Raw genomic sequence first — 19,098 nt, forward strand, 5'->3', positions numbered from 1 at the left:
AAGTCCCATCATGAATACAACTGTTTGAGAAGTTCAGAGTTTGAACGTGAAAGAAAATAAAATGCAATTCAATGTTTCACACTTGTCATGAATGTATCACAATTCAACACAGTCTTTAAATGTACAAGTTAAAGTATGGTTGCGGAACAGTCTATTTCAGAGGGCTAAGTAATTTGTATTTCTCTAAGAAATGTTCTCAATTCACACACGATTGTTTGTATTAAAAGCTTTAAGTAGCTTCTATTCAAATACTGTCACTTGTTTAATTACTAACATCTTAAACTGTGGTTAGAAACATAAAGTTAATAACTGCAACCATCACAAGTCACTGTGATATTCAATCGAAAGTTTCTAAGTGTCGTTGCACTCACTGAATTTACGAGTCCATTTGAAGATTCTCGCTTAAAGTACCGAGTTCGACCGTCAGATATAAATCTCCTCTCACCAGCCTGCATAAGCTAAGGCTGTGAGTGCTGAACTTGAACTGGTGATCCTGTCAAAACTGCTCTCTTTTGTATCATCCTGAGGGGCTGTCTCTTGTACCTCTTGGAAAATTGTATTTCTATTTCATTGAATATCTTCTAATTCCATGGGTCGATTTTTATAGGGGTTTACGTTTGAACTATGGGCCATAAGGTGATATGGTTTATAAATTGAAATTCCAACGGGTTTAGAATTTGGAAAATGTTCTATTAGGTTCTAGATCGCCACAAATTATTCACGTACTATTACGTCATCAGCAACGTGGAACAGGTGATGTGGACTGCATGCTGAATACCTGGCTGTGCCGTGCCGTTTCTTTGAGAACTCGCGTAAACTCTGGCCATACCTTTACAAATGTCGGACTTTATAAATTTACGTTACAGGTGACCAATGGTTCCTGGTACAATATGGAACTGTTTCCCCCTCTCTTTGAGTGTCAGTTATAAGCTGAATGTTACAGAGGGATCTGTTTTCCTTCCAGGTGATCTTTACAGATGAATCCATCTTCTCTATTTGCGATGAATCCTCCCAATACATCAGGAGGAGATCGAACAAGGAATTCAACATTGATTGTGTTCAACCAAGTGTTAAACACCCAACCGGTGTGATGGGGAAATGATGTCACTGTGGGGCCCTGGAGGTATTTATATTGTAGAGGGAACTATGAATCAGTATCAGTACCTTAGGGTACAGAAAGAAGTACTTCTGCCAAAAGCAAATGGTTTGTTTCCAAATGGGGAATTTGTCATGATGCAGGATTGGAGCTCCCTGTCACACGGCAAAGTCAGTGTTGAATTATTTGTCTGAGGAGGAGGTCAGTGTTCTCCCCTGGCCAGGGAACTCACCAGATCTTAACCCTATTGAAAATATCTGGGCTATAATATTATTATAATTTTGTGTGGCTATTTCTAGCCGAGTGCAGCCCTTGTAAGGCAAACCCTGCGAGGAAGGTGGATGGCATCTGATATGTGTAGGTAACTGCGTGTTATTGTGGTGGAGGATAGTGTTGTGTGTGGTGTGTGAGTTGCAGGGATGTTGGGGACAGCACAAACACCCAGCCCCCAGGCCATTGGAATTAACCAATGAAGGTTAAAATCCCCAACCCGGCCAGGAATTAAACCCGGGTTCCTCTAAACCGAAGGGCAGTACGCTGACCATTCAGCCAACGAGTCGGACTGGGATATAATTAAGATGAAACTGAAGAAGAGTACCATTGTTACCAAGCCAGCCTTAAAGGAGTAACTTACAGAGATCTGGCATCATGACCCAGAAGTAAGAACAAACTGTGTAAATTTGGTAAATAGTATGCCTCAAAGACTCCAGTCTGTTGTTAAACACACAGGAATGCATACCAAGTACTGATCATTGTGTAGGATTAATTAATTATGTAATTTTATGTAAATAAGGACTGGCGAGTTGCAAAATTGATGTTGAGTCTAATAATTTGGCCACGCTCTATAATGTTGCATGTAGTGTTTTATATTATGCTATTAAACTTGAAATTATATTAAGTAAAGAAAATACATAAATTTTGTCATGTGTTACCGCATTTTGACGCATTGGTTTCCCGTGTACTTTGACGTACGGGGATTTTACGACAGGTCATTTGGAAAGTTGGCAAGTATGCTTGTAGTCTGTTTTGGTGGTGGTAGAATTGGCAGCTCTTTGCTATGTAGTACTGGAGCAATAGATGACGTTATGCTAGGATATGGAATATTAATATTTTTCTGCTCATGGTACTTTTGTAATGTGTAACATCCATCATACAAAAGGGACAGTTGTCGTGATGATTTGTAGGCTTTCGACATATTCGCGGAACCCACTTAATTTGTTCAGAGAATTGTGCTTCCTCTTAAAACAAAAATCACCACCATCACTGTTATGAGTCATATGGGGAGCCCTTGTAGCATGTTGGTCTTGAAATTGCACACATAAATTTGTTCTGGTCACAATTTTATGTTTCACTTGTTCAGATCCAGTGTTTCCCAAACATAACAAATCAAGTCTGCTGGCAATTCACAACTTTTGTATGTTGACATTTTACTTTAAAAGACAACAATCAACTATACTTATAACCAAAGAACTGCATCAAATATTCACAAATGACAGAAAGACATTTCGTTGAGGAAGTACACACAAAAATTTAAAAAATTTTGTTATTAGTGTTATTGAACATTCCAGCGTCGTTCCTATCTTTTCTCACTTCAGTCAATCAGTCAGTCAGTCAGTCAGTCAGTCAAATAAGTTGGAAATTGATCAAACATATTCCTTGGTAAATTATTTCAATTCTTAATTCCTCTTCCTATAAATGATTATTTACCCCAATTTGTTCTCTTGAATTGCAACTTCCTCTTCATATTATGATCTTTCTTAATTTAAAAGCTCTGTGCAAGCTTATTCGTCTACTAATGTCATTCCATGCCGTTTCTTCGCCAACATCTCGGAACATACTACTTAGTTGAGCAGCTCATCTTGTTACTACCTTCCCCACCTGAAATTTGCAACATGTTTGTATCACTACTCTATTGTTGAAAATTGCTCAGAACAATTTATGCTTCATTTGTTTTTAATTTTTTTCAAGTTCTCAAATCAAGTAATCCTGGTGAGGGTCCCATTCTCTCCTTTATGCCCTCAATACAACCCCTAAATACCCTCATAAACATATGAAGAAGTCTGTTACTTTTATATACAACTGCATAAATGAGTACTAATTTACAATATATTTTTTATAATTTTACAATGTAAGAATTTCAACAATTTACATTTTAATACATATTTCAGTAGAACATATTAAATCTTTACAACCTAAAGTATAAACTAAACTAACTAAAGTATTACTAACTAAACAAACTAAAGTAAGTTAAGTATAACTGAAGTATAACTGCAACACGTTACAATAAACAACCATATTCACTCCCATTCATGTATCCCATTCACTATAAATGAATCAATCAGTCTTTATGTGAATAATTCCTTACACATAAAAACTATGCTGACTACATTGGTATACATTCTTACTACTGGTAACTTCTTAAAAATTAATAGCAGAAAACAGTCTACAAGTAACCAATTCTAGTTGAAGGATACGTAGATATTCACCAAACAGGGTATATAGTGCTGAATATGTATTATTTAGCTCACTGTATAACTATTTGTTATACTTATACCATGTAACTGTATTAATTATAAAAAATTACACATCACTTTCACATGTATCACTTGGCAAAGTCAAAGTAATTACTGTACTTTTACAAAGTCCTTGATAACACAAACTTTAAGTTAGCTATAGCAACCTAGGATACCTATTTTGAAATTACTAGCTTTCTGATTATTATAAAGATATGGGGATTGTTGTATGTGCTTATACTTTGTCAAGCTGAACAAAATTCAGAAGTGCATGACACAAATCAGTTGCACTTCACAAAACAAGTACATAATTCCTGAGGGTTCATTATTCACCAGTGAAACTACTAAAAACTTAATCGCTTGGCAACTCTTTGATGTATTCACATATCTCCTTCACTATCCCTGTCCCGTACATCACCGTTGTCAAACTAATATGGCCTCAAGGAAAATGATATGTTGCAAGGCACAATAAAAAATTTAACATGACTGAGGTAGAAAAATTGGTTGGGGAAGGTTTCATTGAAGTTCAACCATAGGATTGGCTGAATGCTTTGTAACACATAAAGATGGAAATAAGGAAGGCAATGGAGCAAGAGGGAATTTTAGGTATTGCAGTGGATGAAATGATCATCAATATAGGCAGTTCACCCACTTCTAGTTCTATAAATGATAAAACAAAACGTAAGCTAGCAACATGGAACACTAGATGTAACATATCAGCCAGTAGGAACTCGCTGTTGGCCATATTTGACTGCTCCCACCAAATAAGTCACATTTATTCTCTAAAAATAAGTACTATAGTAATTTTGCAAATATATGTAATGCTACACAGGTGAAGCTGACTGGCCTGCAGTTATCTGCTTTATGTTTATCACCCTTTCCTTTGTACACTGGGGCTTCTATGACAACTCCCCATTCATTTTGTATAGCTCCTTCATGCAAACTGTAATCATCTGAGTACTTCAAATATGGTACTATATCCCAACTCATTGCCTTTGGAATATCCCCAGAAATCTTATCAATTCCAAGTCTTGTGTTTTTCTTGAATTTTGTTGAGTGTTTATGCAATTCCATAGACAGAGTTAAAACCTCTGTGCACTTGTAACTTGAACTGTGTAAATTTTGAAACGTTAAATAATTTTCAGCAAGTGTTAGAAGTGACTTACATAAACTTAAAAATATTTGGTGAAAGTCATATAGTGTTTAAACATTTCAACTAACAATATAATTTATCTCAGGGACTCTTCCAAGTAAGCGAAGTAATGATTTGTCCAAGTATAAATTCCATAGAAAACCATAGTTTGCACATACTAGCTTGTTGCTAAGTTTAGCTAAAGTTAGTGCAGCGAGTGGATCTTCATAAATGGATCTTCCATCAAGGGACTATGGCCTAAGAATTCCTGTGACTTCTCCTAGGACGTTTGGAATGGATCTTATGGAATTGCATGGTGCTCATGATGAATGAAGAACTCTAAATAGAACGTCTTGGTGTCCATGGTGATAGAGACTAGTGAATGAGTAGTGGAGAATTTGTGTCCCACTGCAGCAGAGGGTCTACTGTATTAGGTGATATGAAACATTGTGAACTTTATTTTGAAAATAACTTCAATTAGTATACCACACATGACCCTATGAATGATGTTCTCCTGTTCTTTAAGCTAGCCCTTTGGTGCGGGTATTTTCTGGTACAATATGTATGAAAGAAGTAAGTGATCTACACCAATAGCGAGAACATGGCATTGGAAAGCAATCTGGGGCTAAATTTAAAGATCTCTTGGGAATAACGATTACAGATAAGTAAAGTCATGATCAATTAATACTGTATACAGTAGACTAGAAACTTGGTAATACTCATAACAATAGAGTATTACCAAGTTTCTTCTCTGTATTTATATTTTTACTGTCCATTGTGATACATTTTGTCACATTGTATAATAATGTTTGTGATGCTGATACTATGGAAAAGTATAAACATTGAGCTCCCATACCCTGAAATCTCTATAGATTTCACCTGTGGTAGATAATTTTGCTGCTGTAATTGGGTATAGCATGGGTTCCTGTAACTGCAAGCTAAATACACAATCATCTTGACCTTCAGTCCTCAGGGTCCTGGTTTTAATTCCCAGAACTGAATATTATGTTAGTTTGTATATCAAATAATTATATTTTAGAAGATTTACAAATAAACCTAATTGTATAGTATTTTTTCCTTCTAATGTACAATTGTTTAGAAGAAATATAAACATTTACTGTGGTTTGGAAATTACAGTCCTTTTGTGTTAAATTTGTGCATATGGTTTATTTTAAATTACTGTGTTTAAAATGTGTCTTCTACAAACCGAGGAGTTGTCTGCAATAAACCCCCAACCCCAAAAGCATGAAGTAGAGATATTAACAGTGAAAGTTTTTCAGGTGCAAAAATATGTTACAGAGAGGTGTGGTATATCTCTCTAATTACGGTAGTTAACAAACATAAACAAAGTAACAGAGAAGAATGCCCCAAATTAATTGTTGTATTCTGTTTTCATTCCTAAAGAATAACTAATGAAGTAGGATGGGAGAGTTAAAGGGTTCTTGCATAGGGATATTACAAAATTCAGGTAATCATTCCAAACAAATCTTATTAGTTTTCTTTTTTTTCTGTTGTGTGTTTATTGGACATAGAAATTAACTAGAACTAAATTAGATGTAATAAAAATATCTTTTATATCTTTATATGATTTAATGTTTAAAAAAGAAATTAAATAAGATGGTTCCAAGCTACTGCTTACAAAATTGTACAAAGCTACTTCAGCTAGCCGGGCTGAGTGGCTCAGACGGTTAAGGCACTGACCTTCTAACCCCAACTCGGCAGGTTCGATCCTGGCTCAGTCCGGTGGTATTTGAAGGTGCTCAAATACGACAGCCCCATGTCGGTAGATTTACTAACATGTTAAAGAACTCCTGCGGGACTAAATTCCGGCACCTCGGCATCCCCGAAGACCTTAAAAACTAGTTAGTGGGACGTAAAGCAAATAACATTATTATTACTACTTCAGCTATATTTTACGAATTATCTAATTTTATATTTAAAAGAAATTGAATAAAATGGTTCCAAGCTACTTCAGCTAATGTTTTACAAATGAAATTTGTATTTAATAGTTAAAATAAATTAAATGATTCTAAACTACTGTTGTCTCACTACCCACTAAACGTAACTCATCCTACTAGCTGCATGCATAATCTCCTAAATGACTGGCTACTCGAATGTGCCATTGTGCAGTCTGAATTAGCAGAATTTTCTAATTAGTACACATAGAGTACAGGAAAAGATATTGGTGACAGAGATGGAAAATAACCCTAATCTGTAGAAATCTCCTTAATTATTGCAATTTGTTCCTAAAGTTTAGTACCAGTGTTTTTCCTGAAGCTTTGTCTGCATATGCTGTTTCAATTTTTTACGTATATTGTATGAGTTCACATGCTAGACTTCATTGACATGAGCTTTGGCCTTCTGTTTCACAGTTAACATACAGTAATAAAAATTGCACTTTATTTTACCAGGTTAAATTCTGTGATATGAATGAAAGGCTGCATGATGCATCTTTACCTTGGAAGACTCAGCAAAGTCATTAACGCATGGGTGCAACTTTCTGCTTAGTACTAAGGAAGTATATATCCCAACACTGTATTATGTGTTATGTAAGTTTGAAATACTAGATTGCTTTCACAGTAATTATTATAGTGTGAATAATTTGTGTGATTGGTAGTGCATGTGGAATTAGGTTGTGCTGTAACATGCTACAATTGATAGCTTAAGAATACCGAACTGTGATAGAAAGTATTGTTCTTTATTAATGTATATGTTGTGCAAGTATGGAAACATTTTAAAACTTACTAATGTTCCTCCTAATGTATGACTCAGTAATTAAAACAGTTAATCAAGGCTTGCTTATTAAATTACCAGTTTTCTTTTCTTTTTTTCTGTGGTTGAGAATCAATCCTTTGCATCATTCATCCAGCTGTAAGGTGAACTTATCCACAAAAATTTGAATTTCTAACTTTCATTTTGTTTAATTTCATTCTTTGGAATGTACTAAGTATGGAAGAGGAAGAAGAAGAAGAATTAGAATTTTGCAGAAGTAACTCCAAAAACTAGAGGTGGCTTAATTACTGTATATGTAAGGCAACATGTTTTTCCATAAAAAATAAACTTCAGAACCGGAGTGCACCATTCATTATTTACCATTTACTCCTTATTTTTGATATATTAAAACCACCATTAATTGAATTCTAAGCACACAGAAAGAGACAAATGCCCTTATGGACCAGATTAGCAAGGTAGCTTCCCATTTAATTGACCCATGTTATGCTTGATTCTCATTTTTGCCATAAATTTCAGCTTCTTTTCAGAATCCTAAACTGAATGTATCCAGTCTTGGGAATTCAACTAAGATCCCATTCTTGGTCGTCCTAGAAGTGGTTTTACATAGTTCTCCTCTTAAACTTCAGAAGAAAACTGTAATGATATATATGTGTACGGTATAGGAGATCTAGCTACATTCAAACATACCCACAAAATACAGACTTCATGTGGAGCTGTTGGCTATGTGCTCTATATCTCACTTGATGTAACTGTAAGTTCTCCAGTCTGTCGAATACTAGATATAACAATTACAATTCTATACAAAGAATGACATATTTTGTTCTTGAAAGAACATAAACAGATTCTGTCAAGTCACACTTTATCTAATTAATTATTATACATACATACATACATACATACACCATCATTATAGACCATTATGCCTTTCAGCATTCAGTCTGCAAGCCTCTGTGAGTTTACTAAACGTTGCCACAATCCTCTATTTGCAACTAGTGCTGTGGCCTCATTTAGTTCTATACCTCTTATCTTTAAATCGTTAGAAACTGTGTCTAACAATCATCGTCTTGGTCTCCCTCTACTTCTCTTTACCCTTAGTAACAGAGTCCATTATTCTCCTAAGTAACCTATCCTCCTCCATTTGCCTCACATGACCCTACCACCGAAGCCAGCTTATGCACACAGTTTCATCCATCGAGTTCATTCCTAACTTAGCCATTATCTCCTCATTCCGTGTACCCTCTTGCATTGTTCCCACCTGTTTGTACCAGCAATCATTCTCGCTACTTTCATGTCTGTTACTTCTAACTTATGAATAAAATATCCTGAGTGCACCCATCTTTTGCTCCTGTAAAGCGAAGTTGGTCTGAAAACAGACCGATGTAAAAATAGTTTCGTCCGGGAGCTGACTTCCTTCTTACAGAATACTGTTGATCAAAACTATGAGCTTACTGCATTAGCTTTACTGCACCTTGATTCAATCCCACTTGCTATATTACCATCCTGAGAGAACACACCTCTTAAATACTTGAAATTACCTACCTGTTCCAGCTTTGTATCACCAATATGATATTCAGTTCTCTAGGATATCCTACCTACTGACATCAATTTAGTCTTCGAAAGGCTAAACTTCATACCATACTCATTGCACCTATTATATTTTGTTCAACATAAGTAATGACCGTTTACAAGCTATAAACAAAGCCCTTTATTATTGGTACATACTCTCTGGTTTTACAGATAGACAACTCTCTGCTAGTCTGTCACAGAATGATACACCGATAGAGGGCATAGAGGGCATCTCAATCCCTAACATCCTCCCCACCCTGGTCAATCTCCAGGGCGATGACCAGCTGCAATGGATGAGTTAACACAGTCCCCTTTGAATCCATAATAATTACGGTTCTTCCAGCTCGGATCTCCACTATGCGGGCCTTCGTCTACATGTATCGGGGTTGGTTGTCTTCTCGAAGGAGTGCTGCATCTCCAACACTCATTTGTGGTCTGTTACCTCGAGGATGTCGAACTTTGTGAAAGCTCCTCAGCTCCATGAGGTATTCCGTAGTCCAGCGCTTCCAGAAATCATCTGAGATCTTTTTTCGTATTGCTAACTCCTTTTTCAGGTTCGTCCTTAATGCTGGTTCTGGTCCATTTGGTATGGCAGTTCATCTTTGTCCGTTCAAGAAATGGACGGGAGTCAGAGCTTCTGCTTCATCTTCATTCTGAGAGATGGGTCGTGAGTTGATGGCGGCTTCAATATTTACTAGGATGGTGTTAAGCGTTCGTCGGTTATCAACGCCTTGCCTAACACCTTTCTCAGGCATTGTTTTGTAGTACCAACAATCCTCTCCCACCATCCTCCCCACAAAGCCACCCGTGGAGGAATGAACCGCCATTTGATAGAATGATGTGCTAGCTACTGGTGGACGGAAGATGCGGTGAGGTATTGCCAGAGTGAAGACAGATGTTCCCACTAAGTATGTGTCCAAAAATTGTGGAAAGCAGGACCAGTGAAGGCGACACTCTAATTGGCTGGTTTGAACTCACAATCTTCCAATAGTAATGCCCTCTATCTGGTCTTTAGCAAAGTAGTCTCACATATGCTTGTGATACATTTTGTGAATATCTCCATCTCTCTTTAGTCTCATTCTAGGGCTTGAAACCGTTTTCTTGCTGTGGAGAGATTACTTGAAAACTGGCATCCTTCTTCCTAGGAAGTGACACTACTCTCTTTCCATCTTTAACACTTTCAATACTATGCCCATACAGGATACGGGCGCACTGCTTTCCTGCTTCTGAACGGCGCCCATATGTGATACGGGTGTGATATTCTCGTGTGTTTATGTCCAGCTACACGTATCACGTACGGTTCCTGTCCCTTGGTTGGAGGTAATAGTTCATCTAGTGACCACTAGAATGCAGCAGTTATTGGGAATTTCGAACTGAAACGATAAACAGGGTATATTCTCCTTGGCGTGACCTCTACCGAAGCACTCAGTATGCCGTGTGCTGCGCGCGCCAAATCTGTCACGCTCTCAGCTGTGTTACTGTGTAAACGTGTCTTCACGCCGGCTGAATGATAGGGATATTTTGGATATTTTATCAGGAGAAGCGGGTTCAGAGATGGATGAAAATGATGACTAGGCTCCTTACGAACCAAATAACATATCAAGCGATAGTTCAAGTAAGATTTTTATTTATTGCGCCACTTTTGAATGTAAGTGTTTAGCTATATTACTTTACTCCGAATACCAATGATATAAATACTTCGCGTACAGAAATTTGGGTTTATTTTTTTTCGTTGAAACGAAGAGACGCAGGCTGATGATTCACCTGTGCCGAGAACATCTGCTTGATCATCTGAACCTGATGATGAACGGTCAGAATCAGATGACCAACCACAGCTACCTGTCTTTCAGTCGGCATCTGGTTCTACTCAGTTTTGCGCGGGGAATGACAAAATGGATTGTTTCAGTAATTTTTTTAGCGATGATGTGATCAAAAATATAAAAACAGAAACGAACAGATATGCAGGTACGACAATTGCGGCATTGAAACGTCAGGGCAAACTGAAGGAAAATTCCATGTGGCACCGGTGGTCTGCAGTAAAACTTCATGATATTTATTGGTTTTTTGCAACATTTTGTCATATATGTGTGGTGAAGCTACCCAAACTTAGTGATTATTGGTCTACTGATCCCTTTTATCAGACAGGATTTGCCAGTCGATTGTTGATGGTGGTGCAAGGAGTGCAAAGTAGGACTGTGTATAGTCCAATGTTTTCAGGACTACCATACGAAAACAAACGATTCCTAAATAGGTAGATATTTTATTCCACTGCATTTGTGTTTATTTGTGGCCTAAGTAGTCACATTAAATGATTATTTTTTATTGTTTGAGCAAGCTTATTGGTATAACCTCAATGTAAACATGAGGTATCCCGTACTATTTTTTTCATGTTTTTCATGTTAAAATATGGTAAGCTTTCACAAAGTTCGACATCCTCGAGGTAACAGACCACAATCGTCCTAATTCCTCCGACTGCCAATGCTTCATAAAACGTGCCAACTTCATCCTCATCTGCACCCTCACATGGTGAATACACTGAGACAATTCTCATCCTAATTCCTCCAACTGCCAAATCTACCCACATCATTCGCTCATTTATGTGTCTAACAGAATCTATGTTGTGTGCAATAGTATTCCTGATGAAAAGCCCTACCCCACACTCTGCCCTTCCCTTTTTAACACCAATCAAGTTCACTTTATAATCTCCTATCTCTTCCTTGTTATCTCCCCTTACCCGAATATCACTTACTCCTGGTACATCCAGATGCATCCTCTTTGCTGACTCAGCTAGTTCTACTTTCTTCTTCTATAAACCCCATTAATATTAATAGCTCCCCATCAAATTCCATTTCGTTCGTCAAGTTGTTTCCAAGAGTCTCGCCTGTCAAATTGGAGGGGGACTCCATTACTCCCATAGGTCCGAGGCTTGCTTAAAATGTTACGAGCTTGGTAAATTCATGAAGCAGGATGCTACCCTACTTACACATTGTCCAAGTGAGGATCTCTCCTCTAGTGGGTTAGGGACCATGGTGGATTGTATAGTTCTAGCCGCCTGAGCTCAAGGAGGGCCATGACTCAGAAGATGCCCTTTCCACAGCAACCGGTATCTCAACTCAGGACCACTTTCTAGGCCACTCAGCTGTTGCCCATGGTTCATAAACTAGGACGTGACTACAGTAACCCACACCATGAACCATTTAATAATAATTATTGATAAAAATACTTTGAAATGTAAGAACATTTATGTTTAAATTCTGTTTATACCCTTCAGTATTTGAAATGTCTTAGTGGCTTGCTCAGTAGTACTGTACATCCTGTCTCCTTGTCAGTTTAACAAGGAGTGTGAGCGGTCATTACTTGTGTTTCACTGGAGGCCAGTTGGCTACCCCTCAGTAACCTTCTGTAATGTAATGCTGTGGTGAAGTCAGCAGTTACTTTAAATTGTATTTTAAGATTTATTATTATTATTATTATTATTGAATTAAAGAGACAATAGTAATAAATAGAGTTGTGGTAGCTAAGTTAAAGATGGGAAAGATACAAAAGATTACTGAGATTAGTCAGGGAAAGCTAAGGATGTGGAAATTGCAGGAGGAGATGAATGAAGAGTTCCAGACACACATTAAAACAAGTACACCTAAGGAAGACATCGGAAGGGTCAAAGAAGAACGGGCATTCTTTAAAACAGTCATATACCGGGCGAGTTGGCCGTGCGCGTAGAGGCGTGCGGCTGTGAGCTTGCATCCGGGAGATAGTAGGTTCGAATCCCACTATCGGCAGCCCTGAAAATGGTTTTCCGTGGTTTCCCATTTTCACACCAGGCAAATGCTGGGGCTGTACCTTAATTAAGGCCACGGCCGCTTCCTTCCAACTCCTAGGCCTTTCCTATCCCATCGTCGCCATAAGACCTATCTGTGTCGGTGCGACGTAAAGCCCCTAGCAAAAAAAAAAAAAGTCATAGTGGAGTCTGCAGAAAAGACCTGTGGAAGAGTATCAGAAAGGAAGATCAAGAAATGCCCTGGTGGAATGTCAGGGTAAAAGATATAGTTAAATGGAAGAAACAAGCTTGGAAAAAATGACTGAGAAACATAACAACAGAATGCAAAACAGAGGAGTGTTCCAAGATGGTTCAAGAAGAGAAAAAGAAATGATGGCAAAAATTCACTGAATCTCTGCAAGAAAATACAACCGGAAGCAAAAAGATCTTATTCCAGTGGGTAGAAAAAGAAGAAAAACCCAGGTGAACATGCTAACTTCATTAAAAATGAAGAGGAGGAAGTGATGACACAGAAGCAGGATATATTGCAGCTGTGGGGAAAATACTTTGAACAGCTTTAAGAAGGAGAAATCAAAGAACCAGATTTACTGCAGATGGAAGATAATGAAAACGAGGTTTCCATGGCAGAGATTGAGTGGGCCACTAAAAGGATGAAACGAGATAAGGCAGCTGGAATTGATGAGGTCATTATAGAAATTATAATAGCAGCAGGAGCAATTGGTCTACAGTGGTTGTATAGACTCTTCAGAATGATACGGAGAGAAAAGAGTGGATGAAAAGTGTCATCATACGAATTTTCAAGAAAGGAGACACGAAGCAATGTGAAAATTACAGAGGAGTGACACTGATACCTCATACAGCTAAGATCCTTGAAAAAATCTTGGATGAACAAATAAGAGACAGAGTAGAGAGAAAATTGGCAGAACAGCAATATGGACTCAGAAGAGGCAAGTCCACATTTGACCCAATATTTACATTGCATCAAATGATGGAAAGGTATTGGGAATATGAAAAGGACATGGTAGTAACGTTTCTAAATATTGAAAAGACATATGACAGTTTCCCAAGGAATTTGGTATGGAAATCATTGACAGAGGCACAGATTGGGAATGAAACAATGCAGATGGTAATAGCATTGTATCAAAATTGTGAAAGCTGTGTTGGAACCAAAGTGGGTCAAACTGAATGGTTCAGAGTTGAGACAGGCTTAAGATAGGGAAGTGTATTGTCTCCATTACTCTTAATTATCATCATGGATGAAATTCTACATAATATCAAGGAGATGATGATGGGTGAGCAAGTAAAATCTATGTTCTTTGCTGATGACATTGTAATTCGAGGAGATAATGAAGAGGAAGTACAGACACAAGTTGATTCATGGAATGAGGAGATTAGAAATTTTGGAATGAAGATTAGTACTGTGAAATGCAAGACTTTATTCATGACAGGATGTAACAGAAAATCCAGGGGAGTGATAAGAATAGTGAAAAATTTTTAATATTTGGGCAGCATGATGTCACAAGATGGAAATTTGGATGAAGAAATTGATTTAAGAACACAGCAGCCTGCAAGTTTCTACCAGTGTGTGAGAGACATTGTATGGAACAAAGATGTGCCAGTGAAGTGCAAGAAGGTTTTATACTCGTCCTACTATAAACCTATATTGACCTATGCTTCAGCAGCCTGAATGTTGACAAAGCAGGACCAAAGTAAGATACAAGCAGCTGAAATGAGGTTCTTGATAGGGAAAGACAAGATGAGATAGAATACAAAATGAGGAAATAAGGAGAAGCATGGGAGTGTGTATTCAAGAAGAGATTGATATAGCAAAACTGAAATGATTTGGACACATGAAGTGAATGTCAGGATAGAGAATACTAAAGAGAACATTCATGGATACAGAGACTGCAAAGAGGCTTAGGGAACAGCCTAGAATGAGATGGAGGAGCTCTGTTGTGGATGGTATTGCAAATAGAGGAGTCAATAGCGATAAAGTAATAGAAGAGGCGTGGTGGAAAGATCGAGTAAGGTGGAGGGCTTTGGTACACTTCCCTACCCAGAGAAGTCTGGAAAAAGGAATGGATGAAGAAGAGAAGAAGAATAAAAAAATTACATACAAAAGTGTCTAGAGTGCTTGGATGCTGCATAAATTCAGAGAATTTACTACAGATAAAAGTATCCCAGTCCACTACAGATTATATTCTATTCTCATTTTAATCCTTAAAATATAATGCCTCAAGAATACTTTCAGTTTAAATACTGCAAAAGCTGTTCCAGGCATTTGGATTAATATATATTCCTTTATCTATGCAAACGATTAAATAAGATGTTTAAAATAGTGAGAAAATTATGCACCCTCTCCTTTTCAAGCAAACGTAGTATGGATTTGTAAAATTCCAACCATATACTCTTCGGAGTCATTAACAATGATTCCAAAACCTAAAGAGTAACATTATCGTCTTAGTTATTGTCTTGGTTAAAATGGCAAACTTGGAAATAATAAACATTTATAAACCCCCTTCTCAGCCTTGGAGCAAAGACGCCATCCAGAACATAAATCACTCTACGATTATTATGGGAGATTTCAGCAACAGGAGTACGTCCTGAGGCTATGAAGACACTAATGCAGATGGTTTTAACGTGTTAGAATAGTCTGAAACAGAAGATGTTTTTCTAATGTAAGATGCAAAAGAGAAAGGCTCCTTTCATTCAGGCAGGTATAAGAAAGACACTAATCCCGACCCATGTTTTGTTTCAAGAGACGAACATAGAAGACCTTTACAGTGCAGCAGGAAAGTACTGAACAATTTTCCCTGGAGTCAGTATAGACCAATTCTTGTAAAGATCGGCATCGAGGTCCCAATAATAAGATCAACGCCTGTACCCCGCTGGAACTTTGGAAAAAGCACAGTGGGAAGCTTTTACTAATGAATTGGACTATAACGTTCAGTGGATTCCACCAAAACTTGACTATTATAAGTGATTTGTTAGTTTAATATGCTCCATAGAAGCACATTCCTAGAGGATTTAGGAAATAATATATCCCTGGTTGGAACAGAAGATGTGATGAGTTACTGTATATGAAGAATACCAAGTTAGCAATAGAACTGAAACTGCGACGAACTATTGCACTACTCGGATTCTTCCAGAAAAGAGAAATGGAATTCAGTGACTACAAATATGTTCCAACATTCAAATAGAAAAAGCATGGACTCTTCTGAGAAAGCTTGGAAGTAGCACACCTAGATATATTAATAAGAGTTCAGAAGTAACTCCAGGAGATGTAGCCAATAGAATTGTTAGTCTTTCCAAGAGACCAGATAATGTTCATAAAAATGAAGCTAAAAAATTCAAAAAGGAGCTAAGAACCAGACTATTTCTGGCTAACACAGCCTCCCAATTCTCAGGAGAATTCACTGTTGGTGAAATTTCAACAGCTCTGAAAGAAATTAAACCAGGCAAAGCAACTGGACTGAACAAAATATATCTATAGTTCCTAAAACGTTGTGGTCCTAAAACTCTAGACTGGCTGGTTAAATTCTTTAATGACATCTTAAGAAATGGTAGATTTCCATCCCTGCTCAAGAGAACCAAAATAATTGCCATTCTAAAGTCTGGAAAAAGTGGAAAATGTCCAGAGGATTGTCGTCCAATCGCACTCTTAAGCATATGCTATACGCTAATTGAAAGAATGATCTATAACAGAATCTCAACTACAGCCTTCTAATACATACCAATTAAACAAGCTGGATTCTGACCAGAATGAAGCTGGTGTGAACAAATATTGGCATTCACCAGCCATATTGAGAATGGGTTTCAAGACAAGAAGAAGAGAATTGCAGTATTTGTGGACTTGACATCAGCCTATGATACAGTATGGCGACAAGGAATGATTTTGAAATTCTTGAAGATTATTTCTGTAAGACCCTCGCGACACTTCTCAACAACATGCTATGCAATAGAGAATTTGAGGTGCATTACATGGCAGCATGAGCAAGCCTTATATACTGAATGATGGCTTACCACAAGGCTCTGTTCTTGCTCCATTACTGTTCAACATGTACACTGAAGATCTCCCAGAAATTATTTCCAGGAAATTCATATATGCAGATGACATAGCTCTGACTGCCCAATCCAATGACTTCAGAACATCAGAAATTGTACTTACAGAGGATCTCCATACATTGAACAAATATTTCAATACATGGCGACTTAAACCTAACCTGAATAAAACTGAAGTTAGCTGTTTCCATCTCAAGTGGAATTCAAAAGCCAACGATTAAAATATAATCTTTGCCCAAAATATCTGGGTATCACAATGGACCAGACACTGACATATAAACAACATCTTCATAATACCGCAGAAAATATAAAAACGAGAAACATCATGTTGCATAAGCTCAATGGAACATGTTGGGGGAGGGGGGGCAAACTCATTGGTTCTACGAACTTCAGCCCTTGCTTCAGTTTATCCAGTGGCTGAATACTGCTGTCCTGTGTGGCTTAACAGCGTACATTCTGAAAATGTTGATATCCAATTAAATGACACAATGAGGACAATATCTGACACTTTCAAATCAACACCTCTACAATGACTACCTGTGTTATCCAACATCCACCCCACTCATATACAAAAGGAAGCAGCTTTGGTAAGAGAATAGAAGAAATGTCACAGCAGCCCTCAACCACCCTTACATCAGGACTGCAAGTTTCAGAAATCAGTGGGATTGAAATCAAGGAACCCATCATGGAAATTAGGAGAAAGGCTTGCTGAATCACATTTTAATGCTGATCAGACCTGGAATGAAGAATGGTCTTCTTCAAACCCTGATTAGCTGGGTTTAATTAACGATCCATGCAAAATTCCACCTGGTTTCAATTTACCTAGAAAGGCATGGACATCTTGAAACATAATTAGGACAAACCACGGAAGATACAAATTCTGGCTTCACAAGTGGGGAAAAGCTGAAAACTCATACTGTGATTGTGACAATGTCTCCCAGACCATCCAGCATGTTGCTACGAAGTGCCCAAGAAGAAGAATTGAAGGAACTATTCAAGATATACATGGTGCCACCGATGAAGTTGTGAACTGGTTGAATACACTAGACATTGCATTTTAATTTAACTGATCTGTAAATACTGTATATAGCTTATTGTAATATTTGTACTACCAATGTATCCTTATTTTGTCATATGAAATAATAATAATTATCTTAGTTGTTGCAGCGTCCAAGCATGGGTGTACTTTTGTAAGTAATTGGGTCGAGGATTGCGAAGAAAGCACAAATTTGCCTCCAAGCCAGATAGATTTTTCCGCCGCCAGTGTAGTGCATTGAGATTTTCTGACTCATCGGGTACTCCTAGGAAACAGATTAGTAAAAGGGCATCATTTTTACCCTAGGACCCTTTACTATTCAACTCCCACCGCCGGAAGAAGACGAAGAATGTTCACGGATCACGACTGTCTGCTGCAGCTCTGGAACTTTGGACCACCATGTCTCCAATGAAACTGCCCTACATAGGATGAATAACAAAACAACTTTAAAACTTGTTAAAAAGCAGAGAGGTTGTATTGACTGAGACACTTGGAGATGTCAGGGAGAGCGTTACTACGAGTGAACCTTTGGATCTATTACAGAACTATTTAAAATAGTTTTACTTGAGTCTGCCCTGTCAGTACATGTTATAATGAAAGAAAACTATTTATTTTACCATACATGTTTCAGGAAGTCATCCATTCCCTTCATCAGTGGTCAGTTCAAAGAATAAAACAATATTGTTTTTACAATTTAAAGAACTTTGGCAGCGTAGTACTGTTCATTAAAGGTGAGAAAATGTATGGTTTTTAATTTGATCGAGTATTTCATATGAAAGCATTGCTTTTAATTGCGTCATTCCTACTGATGTCATTGTAATGACGTATGTTCATTTTAATTGGGAAAATCACTAAGTCAGTCTTTCTGAGGATGTAAAAAGGCAGGTGGAGAGTGAGTGTCTACCATTATAATGAAAACTCCCCAATATGATTGTGATTGATGTTAGGCAAACTGGTCTACCATTACAATGAAAATTCCCTAACTCAGTCCTCATATGAGAAAATACGTTTGGTGATTTCCGTGTCACGTTTCTAGGTAACGTTAAGAGCTATTCAATTTAATATAATCTTGCTCACAACGTGTACGCTACCTAACCTAGAATTCTGTATACAATGTAGAATTCCATAGCAAAGCACAGGTACATCAGCTAGTCTTAATATGTCTCATGGAAGAACTATTCA

General features: G+C 37.5%; 1 protein-coding gene across 3 annotated transcripts in view; it reads left to right on the top strand.

Annotated features, from left to right (window-relative positions):
* Nucleotides 1-19,098, top strand: part of LOC136857929 (transmembrane protein 245) — a 323,942-nt gene that overhangs the window by 282,665 nt on the left and 22,179 nt on the right. Inside the window, exon 14 of one of the 3 annotated variants that reach the window (XR_011017582.1) lies at nucleotides 7,153-7,290. The exons of 1 other annotated variant lie outside the window; for it this stretch is intronic. Coding sequence is in view for 1 of the 2 variants with exons in the window: in XM_067137028.2 (XP_066993129.2) it covers nucleotides 7,153-7,171 (19 nt within the window). In the remaining variant the exon portion in view is untranslated. Of the gene's footprint in view, nucleotides 1-7,152; nucleotides 7,549-19,098 lie in introns of those variants that run through there. One more of the 3 variants, XM_067137028.2, reaches the window with a different exon arrangement.

Source organism: Anabrus simplex, chromosome 1 (assembly GCF_040414725.1).
Source record: "Anabrus simplex isolate iqAnaSimp1 chromosome 1, ASM4041472v1, whole genome shotgun sequence".
In the NCBI taxonomy this organism is placed as follows: domain Eukaryota; kingdom Metazoa; phylum Arthropoda; class Insecta; order Orthoptera; family Tettigoniidae; genus Anabrus; species Anabrus simplex.